Source organism: Alternaria incomplexa (assembly GCF_024043165.1).
Source record: "Alternaria incomplexa strain BMP 0042 chromosome Unknown scaffold_4, whole genome shotgun sequence".
In the NCBI taxonomy this organism is placed as follows: domain Eukaryota; kingdom Fungi; phylum Ascomycota; class Dothideomycetes; order Pleosporales; family Pleosporaceae; genus Alternaria; species Alternaria incomplexa.
In genome coordinates this window covers 1900467-1916122 of record NW_026249853.1, presented here as the reverse complement: position 1 = coordinate 1916122, position 15656 = coordinate 1900467, and the positions used below count along the sequence as shown (strand labels likewise).

General features: G+C 52.9%; 5 protein-coding genes across 5 annotated transcripts; 3 read left to right on the top strand and 2 right to left on the bottom strand.

Annotated features, from left to right (window-relative positions):
* Positions 1-239: 239 nt before the first annotated feature.
* Positions 240-2024, bottom strand: J4E90_003877 (uncharacterized protein; the record flags this gene model as incomplete). Its single annotated transcript, XM_051433444.1, has 3 exons — positions 240-316; positions 364-1673; positions 1723-2024. The coding sequence occupies 3 exons, from the start codon at positions 2022-2024 to the stop codon at positions 240-242; spliced, it is 1689 nt and encodes a 562-aa protein (XP_051293342.1).
* Positions 2025-2358: 334 nt separating this feature from the next.
* On the top strand, positions 2359-3302 carry J4E90_003876 (uncharacterized protein; the record flags this gene model as incomplete). Its single annotated transcript, XM_051433443.1, has 3 exons — positions 2359-2631; positions 2684-2887; positions 2937-3302. The coding sequence occupies 3 exons, from the start codon at positions 2359-2361 to the stop codon at positions 3300-3302; spliced, it is 843 nt and encodes a 280-aa protein (XP_051293341.1).
* Positions 3303-3966: 664 nt separating this feature from the next.
* On the bottom strand, positions 3967-4369 carry J4E90_003875 (uncharacterized protein; the record flags this gene model as incomplete). The annotated part of the gene is made up of 2 exons (XM_051433442.1): positions 3967-4176; positions 4265-4369. 2 exons carry the CDS (start codon positions 4367-4369, stop codon positions 3967-3969), a joined length of 315 nt encoding a protein of 104 aa, XP_051293340.1.
* Positions 4370-5013: 644 nt separating this feature from the next.
* On the top strand, positions 5014-6186 carry J4E90_003874 (uncharacterized protein; the record flags this gene model as incomplete). Its single annotated transcript, XM_051433441.1, has 1 exon — positions 5014-6186. The coding sequence occupies one exon, from the start codon at positions 5014-5016 to the stop codon at positions 6184-6186; it is 1173 nt and encodes a 390-aa protein (XP_051293339.1).
* Positions 6187-10033: 3847 nt separating this feature from the next.
* Positions 10034-12258, top strand: J4E90_003873 (uncharacterized protein; the record flags this gene model as incomplete). The annotated part of the gene is made up of 2 exons (XM_051433440.1): positions 10034-10342; positions 10591-12258. 2 exons carry the CDS (start codon positions 10034-10036, stop codon positions 12256-12258), a joined length of 1977 nt encoding a protein of 658 aa, XP_051293338.1.
* Positions 12259-15656: the final 3398 nt, after the last annotated feature.

The following is a 15656-nucleotide window of genomic DNA, read 5'->3' as shown; positions in this document are numbered from 1 at the left end:
ATATACGCCCTGAATACCACGAGATAATGCCCATTATTCCTCAATCACCACTAGGTAGCTCCAGGCTACCAGGAGACTCTCCCTGGCATTCTCAACGACTGTCCCATGTTCCATGGCTAGACTCGACTTCTAAAGAAAGAAGAAACCTTGAGACCGTCCATCGATTTCGCCAATACCATCCGGTTGTGTTGGCATATGTACAGCGATAGAAAACGTGACATAAGCTCGGCCCGGACCAACTACGACTGCTGACCCATACCCAGGCCTAAGAACTCGAATAGAATAGGGTTACCCGCAACAGCGATATACGCAATACCTGATCATAATTAGTAGTTGATTTTCTGTTGATAGCATGTGACATACCCGTGTACACAATCAACTTCGTGACGACCTCAACGTCATAGCGCACTCGTGGTGTCGTAAGCTTCATGAAGATCTCCCGCTTCTCGTTCTCCTCCTCGGTTGGGCTTTGTGTGAGCGTGTTGACATCGCCAGCGACGTCTGTATCGCTCCTTGGAGGAGTAGACGTATTCTTCTCGTTTACATGCACTTCACCTGTGCCCATCATCTGCTCGTACGAGTGTACCCTAGACGCCATCGGTGTGGGCAGGAGACCTGCGCCAAGTAGCGGTTCCCCCTTCTCGATGTTGGGTGTATCAAGGACCGCGGGGCCGGGTATCCAAGCGGAGTCTTCGGGTACCGTACCATCTAGTGAGTTGACACTTTCCCGTCGTCTGCGATTTCGGTACGCAAGCGTCTCGTAAGCATCGGCAGCAGACTGTGGTCCAACGGATACAGACCGCTTACGCGGGTGGGCGAGGTTCTTCAGCATATGGGGCAACTCTGATGCAGGTGGAATGACGTTGTCGTCATCAGCGAAAGGTTTAATGGACTTGTACTTGGACGCGTTGAGGAAGAAGGCGCGGGGCATGTTCCAACGGGCTTGCTCTAGGAGACGGAAAATGGGTGGCAGGATAGTAAACAAGGCAGGCTTCATGGTCGCTCTCCAGACGAAGATTACTACAACACCGAGTAGAATGCGGATTGTTGCCTTCAGCAGGCCCATTTCTTCCAGATCGAATGGAACAGATGAGGGGTATGCATCTTTCAAGGCATAGCCGGTCTGAGCGTAATGCCATGCACCAAGATTGATTCCAATAACCACACCGGAGAAGGATACGCTATCGTCGTAGCATGGACAGTCGTCGGCAGGCTCCGGATGGATGCGGACCAGAACGCACACGACCAAAGTTGCGACGAAGATGTCCATGTAACTGCCACTGAAGACGAACGAGTCCATCCAGTCCCCGCAGACCAATTGGAATGCCGTGATCAAAGCACCCATTATACTTCCGACCAGGACATCCAGAAACCCGTGCATGCCGCAATACAGTCGCCCCGCAATGATGGAGAGCGCGTAGAAGTAGAACAGCGCCTGTAAGCCCGCATTCCAGTTTGAATTATCTTGCTCGGCTGACTGGTGCAACGTGTATATGGCATAGAAGGCGACCGATACCGCGTTGGCAGAGTGCGACGAGGGGAAGCCGTATTCGAGCGCAGCGGACCCGGACATGGATATACGGGCAAGTGGGGGTGATAAGGGCCTGGGCAAGCAGAGCATGTCCTTGAGGAAGCCCGTTCCATACACACCGGCTGCAAGCATGAAGACAGTTCTATGTACGTCAGACGTCGCACGATAGTGAGAGACAGCTTCTGACATACGCTCGGCCAATGCTAGTGTAGCCGCACCAGAACTGGATGGGCAGGAACACCATGAAGAAGGTGTGTGTGCCGAGGTTGGCGGTATAGGCGAAGTAGGAATCGAGCGCGGGCGAGCGCACTTTGTCCTGCATCAGGGCGAGCCAGGGCGTCTCCCAGCGCACAATGGGTATGAGGCGGTTGCGCAGGGCATTGCGCCATCTGGGCAGGCGTTGGGCATAGTGATCGTGGCCCTTGTTGCCCGCGTCCAATTTGGGCTCCGTGGTCGCTGCGGTGTCTTTGGGCGCATCATGTCGCGGACTCATGGCAGCGGTCGCAGAAAGGGGGTGGGCGAGTTAATCGAACGTGCATGTCCAGCGGCAGCGATAGCGTCGTGGAGTAAGACGAGGCTGTGGGCTTGGATGCATGCCATCGATCGATAGACATGGACAGGCACGTTGCGACTTGGCGCTAGTTTAGCGAGCCGCTGGAGACGTAGCGTGGTTGCCATATGCGACCGAGCCCTCTAACAGTCAACATCCACCTCTCTTAAGCCTCGACCACTCGCTCCCCACACCAACTCCAACACCATCTTCCTTCTCCGTATTGATAACCTCGTCTGAAACAGGACACGACTACACATCCCGCACACTTCCAGACATGGCCACCGCACCTTCCCAGAACTACGACTATCTCCGGCGCAAGCAGAGCACAAAGGCGGCCGTTTCATCAATCACACCAGTCCGCAGCCACGCCCGCACACCGAGCGAGCGCAACAGCAATGGCACCGTTAGCTCATATGGAACCACCAACACGCGCGACACAGCCATCACCGAACCACCAGCCTACTCCAAGAAGCTCGTTGTTGTCGGTGACGGTGGATGCGGAAAGACATGTTTGTTGATCAGCTACAGCTCCGGTAACTTCCCAGAGGTACGCACCACCAGCTAAAAAGACATGTCATGTGATTCTAATGCGACTGCAGAAATATGTACCAACAGTCTTTGAGAACTACATCACTCACACTCCTCATCCTCCCACAGGCAAGATGGTCGAACTTGCGCTGTGGGATACCGCTGGACAGGAGGAATACGACAGGTTGCGACCGCTCTCCTACCCAGAGACAGATGTCATTTTCGTTTGCTTCGCAATTGACTGCCCCAACTCACTAGAAAACGTCATGGACAAGGTAAGATACTTCGATACACATAATCCATGCATTGGCTGACATCTTCCAGTGGTACCCAGAAGTTCTCCACTTCTGCCCAACAACGCCCCTCATGCTGTTGGGCCTCAAGTCCGACTTGCGCAACAAGAAGAACTGCATCGAGCTACTCAAGACACAAGGCCTGACGCCCGTCACATCGGAGCAAGGTCGTGCGGTTGCGAAGAAAATGGGCGCTGCCTACATGGAGTGCAGTAGTAAAGAGCAAGACGGTGTAGAGGAGATCTTCGACATGGCCGTCACCATGGCCGTCGGCGAGGAGCACAAGGAGCAAGAAGAGCGCCGTGTCGGCACAGCGACCTCATCAAGAGGGAACACGTCGTCGTTCCCTGCTGGGGGCGGTAAGAAGAAGAAGCGCAGCGGCTGCAAGGTCCTATAGTTTGTTTGTGTCTATCGAGAGGAGAGCATATCGAGATTCACGACGCTGGACGACACGATCAAGATGTTTAATGACATACGGCTCACCTCCACCACTTGTCCGGGCATGTTCGCTTCCTCTTAATCCTAGGGAAGTCTTTACATGTACATGGCCGCCTGGCGTTTGGGTTTCCTTTTTGGCATGAGAATGGACGCAGCGATTCCATAGTCCACAGTAGCAGCATTTTCTTTCCCTGTATCTGTATTCGGTATTCTGTATTCTGTATGTATGCATGGCGCCAGTGGGCGATCAAATTTGCCTGCGCCGGGGAAGTAAATCAAACATATTTCTGAAACCTGTTTTTCTCCAAATTGATCATCGCTAGCCGATGATAGAACTCGTGTCGCTGACCGCCTTCATACATGCTTTCGCCCAAATGTACATGGCACGTGAAATGATGCATACCTTAGTCTCAAGTATCATACACACGGTGCATGTTCTGTGTAAAGATATAATACAACGTGGTGACTGCGATCCCCTGGTGTCGCGCACTGTGCCAATGACTCGCTCTGGGGTATCATTACATCATAACCACTATCGCCATGGTCTGTTCGACGGCTGGCCGTGCACCACCGGGCGCGTTTGTTGTTTATCGCAGGCTAGCAAGGTGTCTCCCTGCCACCGCTCATTTCCTTTCCTGAGGCACTTCCGTCTCGCCTTCATGTTCCGTTGCGCCCTCCTGTTGTCCTTCTTGTTGCTCACTTGGGTCCTTGGCCATGACGTTCTCAAAGTGACTCCATAGCGACTCGACGGGTGCGAACTCGTTGCCGACGGATGTGACTTCTTCGAGCGAACGGTTCAGCTTGTTGATGTTTTGTAGGACGACTTCTAGACTCTGGTTGTTGGTTAGTATAAACCGGTGTAGAAGCTGGGACTTAGAGGGCTGCGGTGCGCTCCGTGGTGGATTGGGTGGGTGCACGTACTTGGGCAATTTCAGTGACGAGCAATTCGCGCTGTTGTTCGTAGTATGATTTTGGCGGCGCAGTATCTTGACCGTTGGTCGACGCGGGAAAGTATGGCGGTGCCATGTTTGGTGTTCTTCCAAGGTTCCGTGTCGTTGCGATCACTTGACACAACGAAAAAACCTGAACAGGCCTGCAGCCTACAATGAAACAACGGGAAGCAAACAAGAAGACGTCGCGTCAGTCTAGTCCACGGTGTTCGATATATCTTGATTGGGGTGCGCTGGGCGCGAATCTTGGGTTCCGGGAGCCGTTTCGTGACGCCGGTCAGACGCGTTAGGTAAGCTTTGCTGCGCTAGTCCACGTACGGTCTAGATCCATCACTGGACCACTCATGTCCCATGGATCCAGCTTTTGCCAGCTACGGACACGGGTAATAGTGGGTAGGGCTTAAGCTAAAAAGTTTCTTAAAGCTGCGGTCTGAAGCTCCTCGTCTCTCGTTTTCCACCCAAGTTTCCGACATCCAGTCCCCCACGGCGCGATCACCGCCGCGATGTGAGTCAGTAATCCCTTTCCTTTACTCCTAGCTACATGAAGATAAACCTACATCTGTCAATCCGCTGAGCCCGCCGCGGTGTAACACCGACGGTGGAAGTGAGGATCAATTGTATTCACTCTCAGATTTTAGCGCTAGCCCAAACAGTCTTTCACCGCTCTTATATACCTTAAGCAAAGACTAACGAAGCCTTTGCTCTAGACCATCCTATACTATGGCGGCTGCCCCAGCCCCCAAACAGATCAAAGAACCCTTCCCCATATCCCACGTCGCCGGCCGCTACCTCCTCTTTGATGTGGACGTTATTGCGCACTGCCGTCGCACGCACAACATCTGCGGTCTCCTCGTCGGCACGATACCGAACCTCAGCCAGCAGAACGTTTTTCTGGGCATACCACTTGAACTCATGCCGGAAGAGGCTCGGGTACTCGTCGATAAAGGCGCTGCGTATCTCGTGGATGATGCGCAGGCACATCAGAAGGCTTTTGCGGAGATGAACCGTGAGGATAGACTGAGGTATATGGCGGAGATGGATAAGCGCGGTGAGGAGGTTACTAAGGAGCAGACTGAGCTGGCGGAGAGAAGGAAAGAGAGGGCGTTGGAGGCGAAGGGGCTTAAGAGGGAGGAAGTCGAGAAGAATGGTGTTGCTGCTAGCACTGCTTCGGACGATACTCTGCAAGGAGATGACGACAGTCTCGCGAGCTCGGGTCTTGGATTCATCATGAAGGGATCGAGCTTCGCAGACTCCTCGGCGCCAGCAAAGTCAACCAAGACCACAGTCATCTCCAGCCCCGCTAGTTCAGTCACTGATAGCTCGGATCTCGGTAGCTCTGGTCTAGGCTTCATCATGAAAGGCTCTAGTTTCTCAGACTCCTGGGTGCAAATCAAGGCGCCCAAGGTGGACTCCTCAGTCGAAGAGGTCTCGCTCTTCGATGCGGCGCCCCCTTCGTCAGCTCCCGAACCAGCTGTTCCTGTCCAGGCCAGCGCGCCGAAAGGTGTTGCGGCCCAGAAGCACTTCGTTACACCAACAACTTCATACCCGCCTCTACCAACCCCCGCCAAGGACCCGTCTGTCCCTCCACCAGCTGTACCGGACAGCTACCCGCTGTTCCGCTACCTACACTCCAAGGGCTACTACCACATGCCCGGTCTACGCTTCGGATGCCACTACAACGTGTACCCAGGCGACCCCCTTCGGTACCACAGCCACTTCGCCGCCACTGGCTTGGGCTGGGACCAGAAGTTCGACTTGCTGGACGTTGTCGGTGGAGGACGCCTCGGCACAGGCACAAAGAAGGCCTACATGATCGGTGGCGAGAACCCCGAGGTAGATGCCAAAGAGAACGAGCCTGTGAGGGCATTCTCTGTTGAGTGGGCGGCTATATGAGGGCTGCGTCACTGCGACTGCATACATGGATGTTACGACTTGATGAATACAATGCATAGATAGAAGAACAATGATGAGCCTTTGTTCAACACACAACTGATCGGATCTATGTTTTTCTTTGTGACGTGGACTAGAACTCCAAAGCAGCAGTAGCCTGCCCTTCCACTGCGTCCTTCTCTGCGTCGTCATCGCCCTTGGGGCCCTTACCCTTTCTATACACCCTCGCATCCCTAGGATCGAATCCCCCATTTCCCCAGAGCGCCCACTCTGGCGTCTCGTCACCAACGTAATCTTCTGGTCTCCAGCCTACTACTTGCCCTTCCTCCATCCTCGTCCCTTGTACCTTGCCCTCGTAGAGATCAAAGAAGCGCTCGAAATCTATTCTTGTCGCCCATTTGCCGTTCTTCTTGAATCTCGTGCGGTCCGCTAGGAGGATACAGCAGGAGTGCGCATGTTCGGCGCCGATGCCGTAGGTCAGGCCGCGGTTATTCAACTCTTTCTCGAGTTCCGTTACGAATTCGGCAACTTCTTCGTAGAAGGGGACGTTCTGCATAGTAAGACCCGCAGATCCTGCAGCTGAGGTGCCGCAGTATGTGACGCCTTTGACTTCGACGAAACCAGGCAAGGCACGTTCGACGAGGTCAGCGTAGCCACGCACTTCCTCGGCCATGTTGAAGCCTTTGACAAGTGTTAGGCGGAAGACAGTGCGTTGCTCGAACCGGCGGTTACGAAGGATATCTAGGCAAGCACAGAAGCGCTCCCAGAAATCCCGGTGAAGGGGTCGATCAATCTTACGAAGACTGTCTTTGTTTGATGCGTCGATGGAGACGTAGAGCTGGGTAACTGGAATCAAAGAAGCTAGTTGAGCGGGGTGCTGAGCGTTACAGACAAGGAACGTAGAGATCCGGTTCTGGTGCATGATCCCGAGAAGCTCGTTGATGTGTGGGTAGAAGATTGGTTCGCCGACCAAACTCAGGGCGCAGTGACGAATGCGCATGGCCTCGCTGAAACGCTCGGCTCGGACACCTGGGACTCCCTTCATCATTTTAATCTTTTTGTAATGTGCTGCTGTGATGCCGTCGAATATCAGATCCGGAGCATCGGTTATCCAGCGCCACGTGGTGCCGACCGGGTTGGTGCCGTGTCGCCAGCAAAAGACGCATTTGTTGGAGCATGAGAGGGACGGGGTTGCTTCCATGCATAAGTGAGAAGCGATACCATAGAAGGAGTACTTGTAGCAGGAGCCTCGGCCACGCAGAGCAGATTTAGTCCATCGGCAGATCTTGACGCCCGAATGGGAGCCGATGATGCTGTAACCTTGCTTGGTAAGAGCGGCATACGTAGGGGAGGTGGTTGGAACCATCTCCTTAGGAGCCTGACGGGATGCGAGGGCCTTGACGGGTCCAGGGGCGGTTGCGGAATTTTTGTAGGTGGTAAAGTCGACCGGCATTGGAGCATTCACCATCGAGCCTAGGTCTTCAAGGTCGTCTACGCGTGTATTTTGGTCGTTCCCATCCTCTAGATCCTCTTCATCGCTCTCAATGGGATCTCCGCTACCCGGGACACCGTCACCGAGTCCTCGTCCTTCGGCGATCTCCACGAGCGCGTCCTGAACGCCTATCCTCCAATCTTGTAGCATCTGTTCGGCATCGGTCTTGACGTCGGCCATACCCAGAGGATATGCTCTCTTCCTACCAGTCAGCCTGGCCATCCACTTGTCTACCTCTCTCGATTGGCTGCAGAAGCCCTCTTCTTCAGTCGGCCATCCTTCTCTATCGCCGAAACCAAACACGGCGTATCCTAGCAAAGCGCTCAATGGCGCCGTATCGATCCTGAAGTCGTTGTGCGTCTCCTGCAAGCTCTCTACGAAGACGTCCAAGACGGTGTCGATGTTGTAGGTCGGTACGAGGATGATGTAGAAGTGTTTGACGTTCGCGTCGGTTTTCGGTGGGCTAATGAAGTAGTCGTCGTGTTCAACGTAGGATATATCGAGCGTCTGGGGCTCTAGGAAGGACTTGGATTGATCGCATCCCCTGCAACGTGAAGCAGGAGGTCAGTCGGCGCCTCAGATATGTCGTGCATGCCCAAAACATACCTTGTCCATTCGCTCAGGACTTGCGCGAACTGCGTAGCGTAACGTTCGGTCGTCCCAGACAGCGATTGGAAGAATATCAAGGGCTGAATTCTATCCGTCTTATGGTCAAATGCAGGTGCCGCGACCACCTTCTTCGGTGCCTTCCTGCCCTTTACTCTTTTGGGGCCTTTCTTCGTCTCGGCGACGGCAGCCACTGCCCTTGTGTCATCCTCGGCGTGGTTATCGATGTTGAGCTTGGATGAGTCGAGTGTCGTGGTGTATTCGGGCAGCCATTCGGGTTTGAGCTCGACGGCGGTCTTGGGCGAGGAAGGAGCGGGTGATACAGAGAGCTTCTCCCTCTGGTCGCGGTCGCGCGCGTATATGACAAGGCGCGCGATGGTCGCTACTACTAGTGCAGACAGTAGGATGGGGAGCCGATGCTCGTGCCATATGAGGAGAACCTCTGCGGTGTGATTAGCTACAATTGTGCGTGATGAGCCTCGTGACCTACCAGCTGGCAATTGGTCCAGCAGCTCGAGTAAAGCCATGGCGCTGCTCTCAATGTTGCGCAGGCGTTGTCTTGGGGGTACGAACTTTTGGCCAGCCACTCGCGTGGGGTTCATTACCTAGCGCCAGGCGGGGTTCGTGGCTTCCGCGCTGGACCCTGCACTACAATCTACCCTGAAGGCTTCATCGTGCTCTCGCACATCACACCTTTACTACCACAACACTGCATCGCGTGTTTCGCACAGATCTATGGTTATTGCATTGTTCGCGAGTCTAGTAATTCTCCCGTTGTGGATACGTTGCCGACTTCTTCATGCACACTCCTCTCGCCTACAGAGCCTTCTGTACTCTCCTGTATGAAGACTGTCAGCGACAGGGATTCATAGATGCTAATACTACGTGAGAGAAGCACTGGTGCTATTGAGTATCAACATGGGGTCGTGGTTCTGAGGCTCAGTATAACCTTATCTCGTGGCTTTCTTTTACGGCTCTCGCGTTCATCAAGCATCTCTGCCATGCAATTCTCAATCTCATCATGAAATGCGCAGAAGACGAGTTCCAGCTGCTTCATCTGTTTGTACCTTCTTCTATACTGCCCACTCATACCTTTCATAACTTGTTACAAGTCTGTCCCGAAGAGCGTTGTTCTCTTCCTCATGTGCTTCGTCAGGAACACTCATAAGGAACTTCTGTCGCAGACTCTACTTACGGTCACCGGCTCGGATATCCTAGTCTCATTCTATATGCTTCTAGCTCGATCAACAGCGATTAGGGCAATATGTTCTACCCGGACGAAGGACTGAACTGATGGCGAATGTCGAGAAGTGTACATCTTTTCAGTATCATATGCACCGAAAACCGTTCGCGGACGAGCCTTTCGATCAGTGCCTCTATTCGAGCAGACAATTCTCATCTGAAGCTGCCCAGTTCATCTTCCAGTGGCTGTTTGGTGGTACACTTTTCACTTCGCTAGCACACCAGTACTCGACCACGCGCACCAGAGATCTCAAGTTATTGCACATTCACTTTCACTTTCACTTTCCGCTACCCCACCCCGCATTTGCCCGGCGCCGTGGACCCGAAATCACGCATGCTTGGCGTTGTTTACAACTGGAGTTTAGAAGCTGAACTTAACAAAATTGCCCGCACTGACAGTGGCAGCTACTACTCGACTAACAGCAATAACGCACCCTTTAGGTCCAGCCTCCCCGTCATAGCGACGATCACCTGAAAGTTCATCTTTCCAACACTTTGACAACACTAACCATGGTCGGTTTCAAGAGCTTCTTGTCTGGGAAGTTATCTCGCCGCAGCCACGACGGCGACCGCGCTAGATCAGAGCCCAAAAACAGTACAAGCAACGACACTGGTGTCAGCGCTGGAATCAGTAGCAATAGCATTGCCTCAAAGGCGGATAACAAGCGCAAGGAATCTACACGTCTTATCGCTGGTTTCCAGAAGGTCTTCGGCAATCATCGCCGTCGTGACCATGTCTCTCCCACGCCTTCTGCGCCGGCTACACCTACTTCCACTCGCAAGAGGCTCTATCGATTCCAGTCGCCTAAGCCAAAAAAGGTCAGTGCTGTAGATGGGACCTAAGAGAAGATGTACTAACATTCAAGAAGCAAACATCTCCCACTTCATCACCACTTTCGACGGCAGATAACGCAACCTTGGCGTCCGAGGCTACTGTGTTATCCCATACAGTCCCTTCCAGCACTCCACCCACGAGCCCGTTGACACCACTTGGAAGTGCGCATTTCGACACAACAGGCCCCGACGATAGTCATACCGACGTCGCTCACGTCACACCACTTGCAAAGTTCTCGATCAACACCGCGAGGCCGATCACCGAAACCCCAGTGGAAAGTGGTCTCAGATCCGACGAGGGAAAGTATAGCGATGATGACCCTGTACTTCGGACGACCTCCAACCCAGTTACAGTCGACGATACCAACATCAGTTCTGATGCTCGTACTGATAGACTCAAGGCGGCCATAGAAGGCATGCGCGCAGCAGAACAGCTGCTGAATCAGCGCCATGCTACCATCAAGCCACAGGCGAACACAAGTAAGCGCGTGAAGCCTTTGGATACCATCGGCAAGAGTGTGGGACCCAGAGACAGTCATGGCATAGCTCGTCTGCCGAACGGTCTTTCTGCGCTCAACCACCGCCAAACCCATCTAAGAACCGCAAATCAGGCTATCGAAGCCGCAAGAAGGCGCCAGGCGGTCAGGTACCTCGCCTTCTACGCAGCAGACGGCTGCCCCACTAACATCGACATCATCGATCGTATCAATGCCCACTTTCATCTCCAAGCCCGCCACGTCGACGGTGAGATACCTGACGCTACCTTCGATGTCAATGGCGTACCCGTCCGCGCTAGCCAGATGCCAAAAGGTTCTGTTGAGCGTAACTGGATCATACGCTACAACGCTGTAATCAACAACGCCGAGCTTGTCGAACGCCGACTCATGAACAGCGAAGACCACGAGATGATTGTCGCTCAGCTCTTCCCCGAGGAGCGCGGCCACATACTGAAACCAGAGCACTTCGAGATCTTCATGACTGGTCTGGGGGAAGAAGGCATCCTCACAAAAGCGCAGGCGAAGTCCATCGCCACCATCGCTGTCAGCAAAGAAGAGTTCGACAAAGGCATACACTACGTCGAAGCTGTCGGCAGCAAACACGCTCACCGTCGCAACCCCACCGCAGCAGCCATGTTCGACATCCCCAAGCAAGCCAGCCGAAGTACCGCATCCTTCTCGTCTCGTCCCGCCAACGGTCAGAGCCAGCACGAGCTATACTACTTCCTCCGCATCCTCGTCGAAGCCGCAGTCTACAGCCAAAAGTTCTGGAAAGGCTACTTCTTCCCCAACGCATGGAACAAGCTCAAGAGCTTCTACGACGCTCACAAGCTTTCGCAGGAGGGCTGGCTGCTTCCTCCTCATCTAACTGAATACAAGCGAGACTGGACAAACCGTGAGGTGCGGCTACTACAGCGCGGCCAACTCATTTGCGACCTACTCAAGCAGTACGAAGCGGGTGAAGTAACGGACTTCGGTATTATCCGCGCTACTCGTGCGACTTTCGTTGGTATCCCAGCACAACCTTCATGGTGTCCTGAGGACTTAGAATCATTCCTCTACCACCGCATCGCCGATTCCGGTCTCTCCATCACCAAGATCCCTGAAATCCTCGTCTTGCATCCAGAGCACGACATGGTCTTCGCCAACCACCGCCTTCGACGGCATGTCATCAATGGGCTTCGAGAGCGCGCTGATCAGTTCGAGAAAGAAGAGGCGGCGCGGCTGAAGGAGATCGACAAGAGCTACATGACGTTCGAGGAGGCGAAGAAGAAGGAGATGACGAGATGGGAGAGGATGAAGACGGGTTTGAAGAAGGCGTTTGGGAAGAAGGAGGTTGTTGTTCCTTTTGATCCTTTTGCGCCGGAGCATGGGTCGGGAGAGCTGAGAGAGGGGACGGTGTGAGGGTATTTGCATGCTTACGTCCCGTGCCGGTGTTCTTTTCCTACGTCAACGAGTGTGTCGAAGTGATCCAGCATCTTCTATTTCGCTGTAGATTTAAAAGGGTTTAGACATGTTGCGCGTCGGTGATTCATCCAATGGTAATATTAAAATGCATGATCGTTGCCACACCCAGGTATTATGGATTAGGGCTGTGCTAATCAATCTACCAAATCAGAGTAACTCTTCTGCTTCATTACGTATTGACTTTTGACTACAGTATTCGCAGTCGTGCTACATCTCTACCGACACTGAGCATAACCCGCTCAAGAACCACTGTCTAATTCTCTCTCACTCCACTGCGCAAACGCGTCGCGCCACTCCCTAGAGAGCCTGTCGAAATTTTCAGAGCTGAACTTCATCCCATAGATCGTTTCTGCCAGACAGAGCTTATGGGATTCAGGCCTTGGTCCGTCGAAAAGAACCAAGATCTTCGGACCCACCTCGCAACGATTCATCCAGCCTTCGCGTCTAGGGCGTGTCGTAAGAGAGTAGTCTTGCCAATTTCTCCCTGCAATTATTTCGCGTTCTGATGTAACATCTTCAAGCCAAGAGTCTACGACTGTGGCCGAATGTTGGTCGAGCGCGTCAGCAAGTTGTCCAATCCGTACCCCATCCTCTGCCTCAACAGTTGCTATACGTCGGATCCAGTCGTAGGGATCTGGAACATCTGCATAATGAACATATATTCCGAGGCTCTTGCAAGGAGGTTGCGTTGCGTACATTGGCCGGACCAGGGAGCTCAAAGATCCCAGCGTAACAAACGGGGACCGCGTTATATAGTTCGGGCTAGATAAGAGCTTGATCTCAAGTCTTCCGTCAATTTCCTGAGCTCTGTGGCCAAAGCAATGGCGTAGATATGGGTTGATCTGGATTTGGCTAAGGTCGAGCCAGCGGTTGTCGGACGTGTCCATTGGGAAATAAGGCACCCAGTCGACATTTCGAATGTTAGAGTTCCAATAATTGCGAGTGGCGAGACAAGTCGTGTTCGATAGACATTGAGCTTGAGTGATTCGAGCTGGGTAGACGAATCGGTCCCTTGACCTGAAACCCGGAATTGAACGGTTATGTATGTTCAACTCCAACTCTGCAATCTCAGCTTCCGTCGGCTGCATCCAATTTAGATCCTGTGGGATCTCTTCGTAGTACTCGATAGGACCACATGGGTAATTTTTGCGGTATTGTAATCCCAGAACAACCGCGACAGTAGCTCGTAGGATAGTCGAAACCGCGCGAAGAGTAAGCATCGACTCAGGATCCAAAAGGTCAACAATCATCTCCAAGATCTCGGCGATGTTCAGTGCGCGATGAGCTTTGCTCGTGCATTGGGGTTTTGGCTGCGAACTTTTCGACGTCGTGACAGTAGCAGCTCGATATCCATTATGCCGAGCATGATTTTGGTTTGCTGCCTTCCATTGAGCAATCAGATGGTCCAACATACGCAGCCTTGGTTGTCTCCATTCTTCAATACCGACCTCTAATTCGCATCGAGGTCGGGGAGGTGGCTTCGGCCATGGTACTTGTGGTGGGACGCGATGGATGCCGTTCTTGATATCTGCCTCTGCTGCTCGGGCGGCTCTATGCATGTCGTATCTTTCTGGGCGACGGTCCAACAATTCCAGAGTTGTACATTCTGGAAACCATTTCGTGATTAGAACGTCATCGGGATGCAGTCCATCGTCGTCGTTGTCATACCTCTGCTGTGCGCCTTCGTTGGGCATATGTGGGGTAGTCATGTTGCCGCAATCAGGGTTCGGGATAAGCTTCGTAAATTTTGAATGAGGAGTTATGAAGTTGCAGGGGATAATAGATTTTATGTGCTGCGACTTCTCAAGGCAGCAAACGCACGGACCGCATCACGTGATCTGCGCCTGCCTACATCGGCAGCACTAGACTCAACAGTACCAAAACACCACTCCAGGCATCACATTCCCGTGACTGAGCTCGATGCCATGTCTAACTATAAAGGCCAGCACATCTCTCTGCCTTCTATGCAGCACCCCGCCAAAGCCATATCGCCATGGCTTCCACTGCCCCCGATCCAGAATGCGCGCAATACCATCCGTACGACTCACTGATCGCGAAACACTTTCCGGACCAAGATCTTAGTTTACTGCACGCAAACAAACCTCAGTTGGGCAGCCTGTATCTCCTGGCCCTTAAACTCGATCATAACGGAGTACATCATCAAACGATATGGCCAGAGAAACCGCACCCATCTTTGATGCCTGGAGTGGAAGACTGGAGGCGAACGATGCTGCACACAATCGATGCGCGTTTGCAACTATATTCAAACCATACTCCTTCCATGCGCGCCCCAACGTCTGGCACTGCTCGTGAGCTCCAGCCAGGCAGTTTCTCTTTCTCTGCTCGGCGTGTATTCGACATCCCTGAATTACTGGAGATGATACTTCGGTATGCTACCACAGACTCACAATACGCAGCTTGGAACGTTGATGTGTCCTGGCGTCAGACAACTCGCTACATTCTCGCGTCTCGATACCACAGCCATCATCCTTGCCCTCCAGTGAACCATGGGCAAACAATTGACAGGGAACTCTCCTGGCTACAGCCCACTGAACAGGAGATCATCGACATCGAGCACGCGATCTTGTCGCTACGGCAAGGGATGACACCTCAGGTCCCCAGGCAATACTTTCCTGCCAAAATCTTCCAAGCGCGCAACATACCTCAGCTATATTACGACAACATCCGAGATTCATATGAATACATCAGGTACAGTCTTCCAGGCATGCTGCCACAGTCTGCTAGTCCAAGTTGGCTCGATCTGAGCCAGTTCAGCTTCAATCCGTACTTTCTGGAGCTATTTCCAGAGCGAGTGCGGCTACATCTTGGCAGATGCGAAATCATACTAGGTCCATGTTCTTCCGAACAGCGCGTTTACAAAAGACCTCTTCCACAGACAGCTTTTGATGAGTTAATCAGCTCTATGTTTCTTACAGAACCGCCCTGCAAAACTTTGGGTATCTATCTACCACGCCGGCGCGCACCAGTTCTTAGATTGGTTGCTAAAATTCGCGATGCTGGGGGGATCCGGATTGGTCAAGTCTTACGTACGCTCGACCAAAACGCGGATGATGCACTTTCTTGCTGGAAAGACGGGGTGAAAGACTTACGACGGAATATTGAGGGACGAGATTGGACGACGTTCACTAGGTGGGATGAGAAGCGACATGCAACTGACTTCGAGGCGTATCCCAAGTTCATGATTTTCCTCGAATCAGACGAGGACGCGAGTACTACCATCGCCAAACGATTTTTCCCTCGTGGCGATGAAATTAAACAAATGCGTCAAGAAGAATGGTATGGAGAGTTGGACGAGCACGGATCTGGATAGTGGG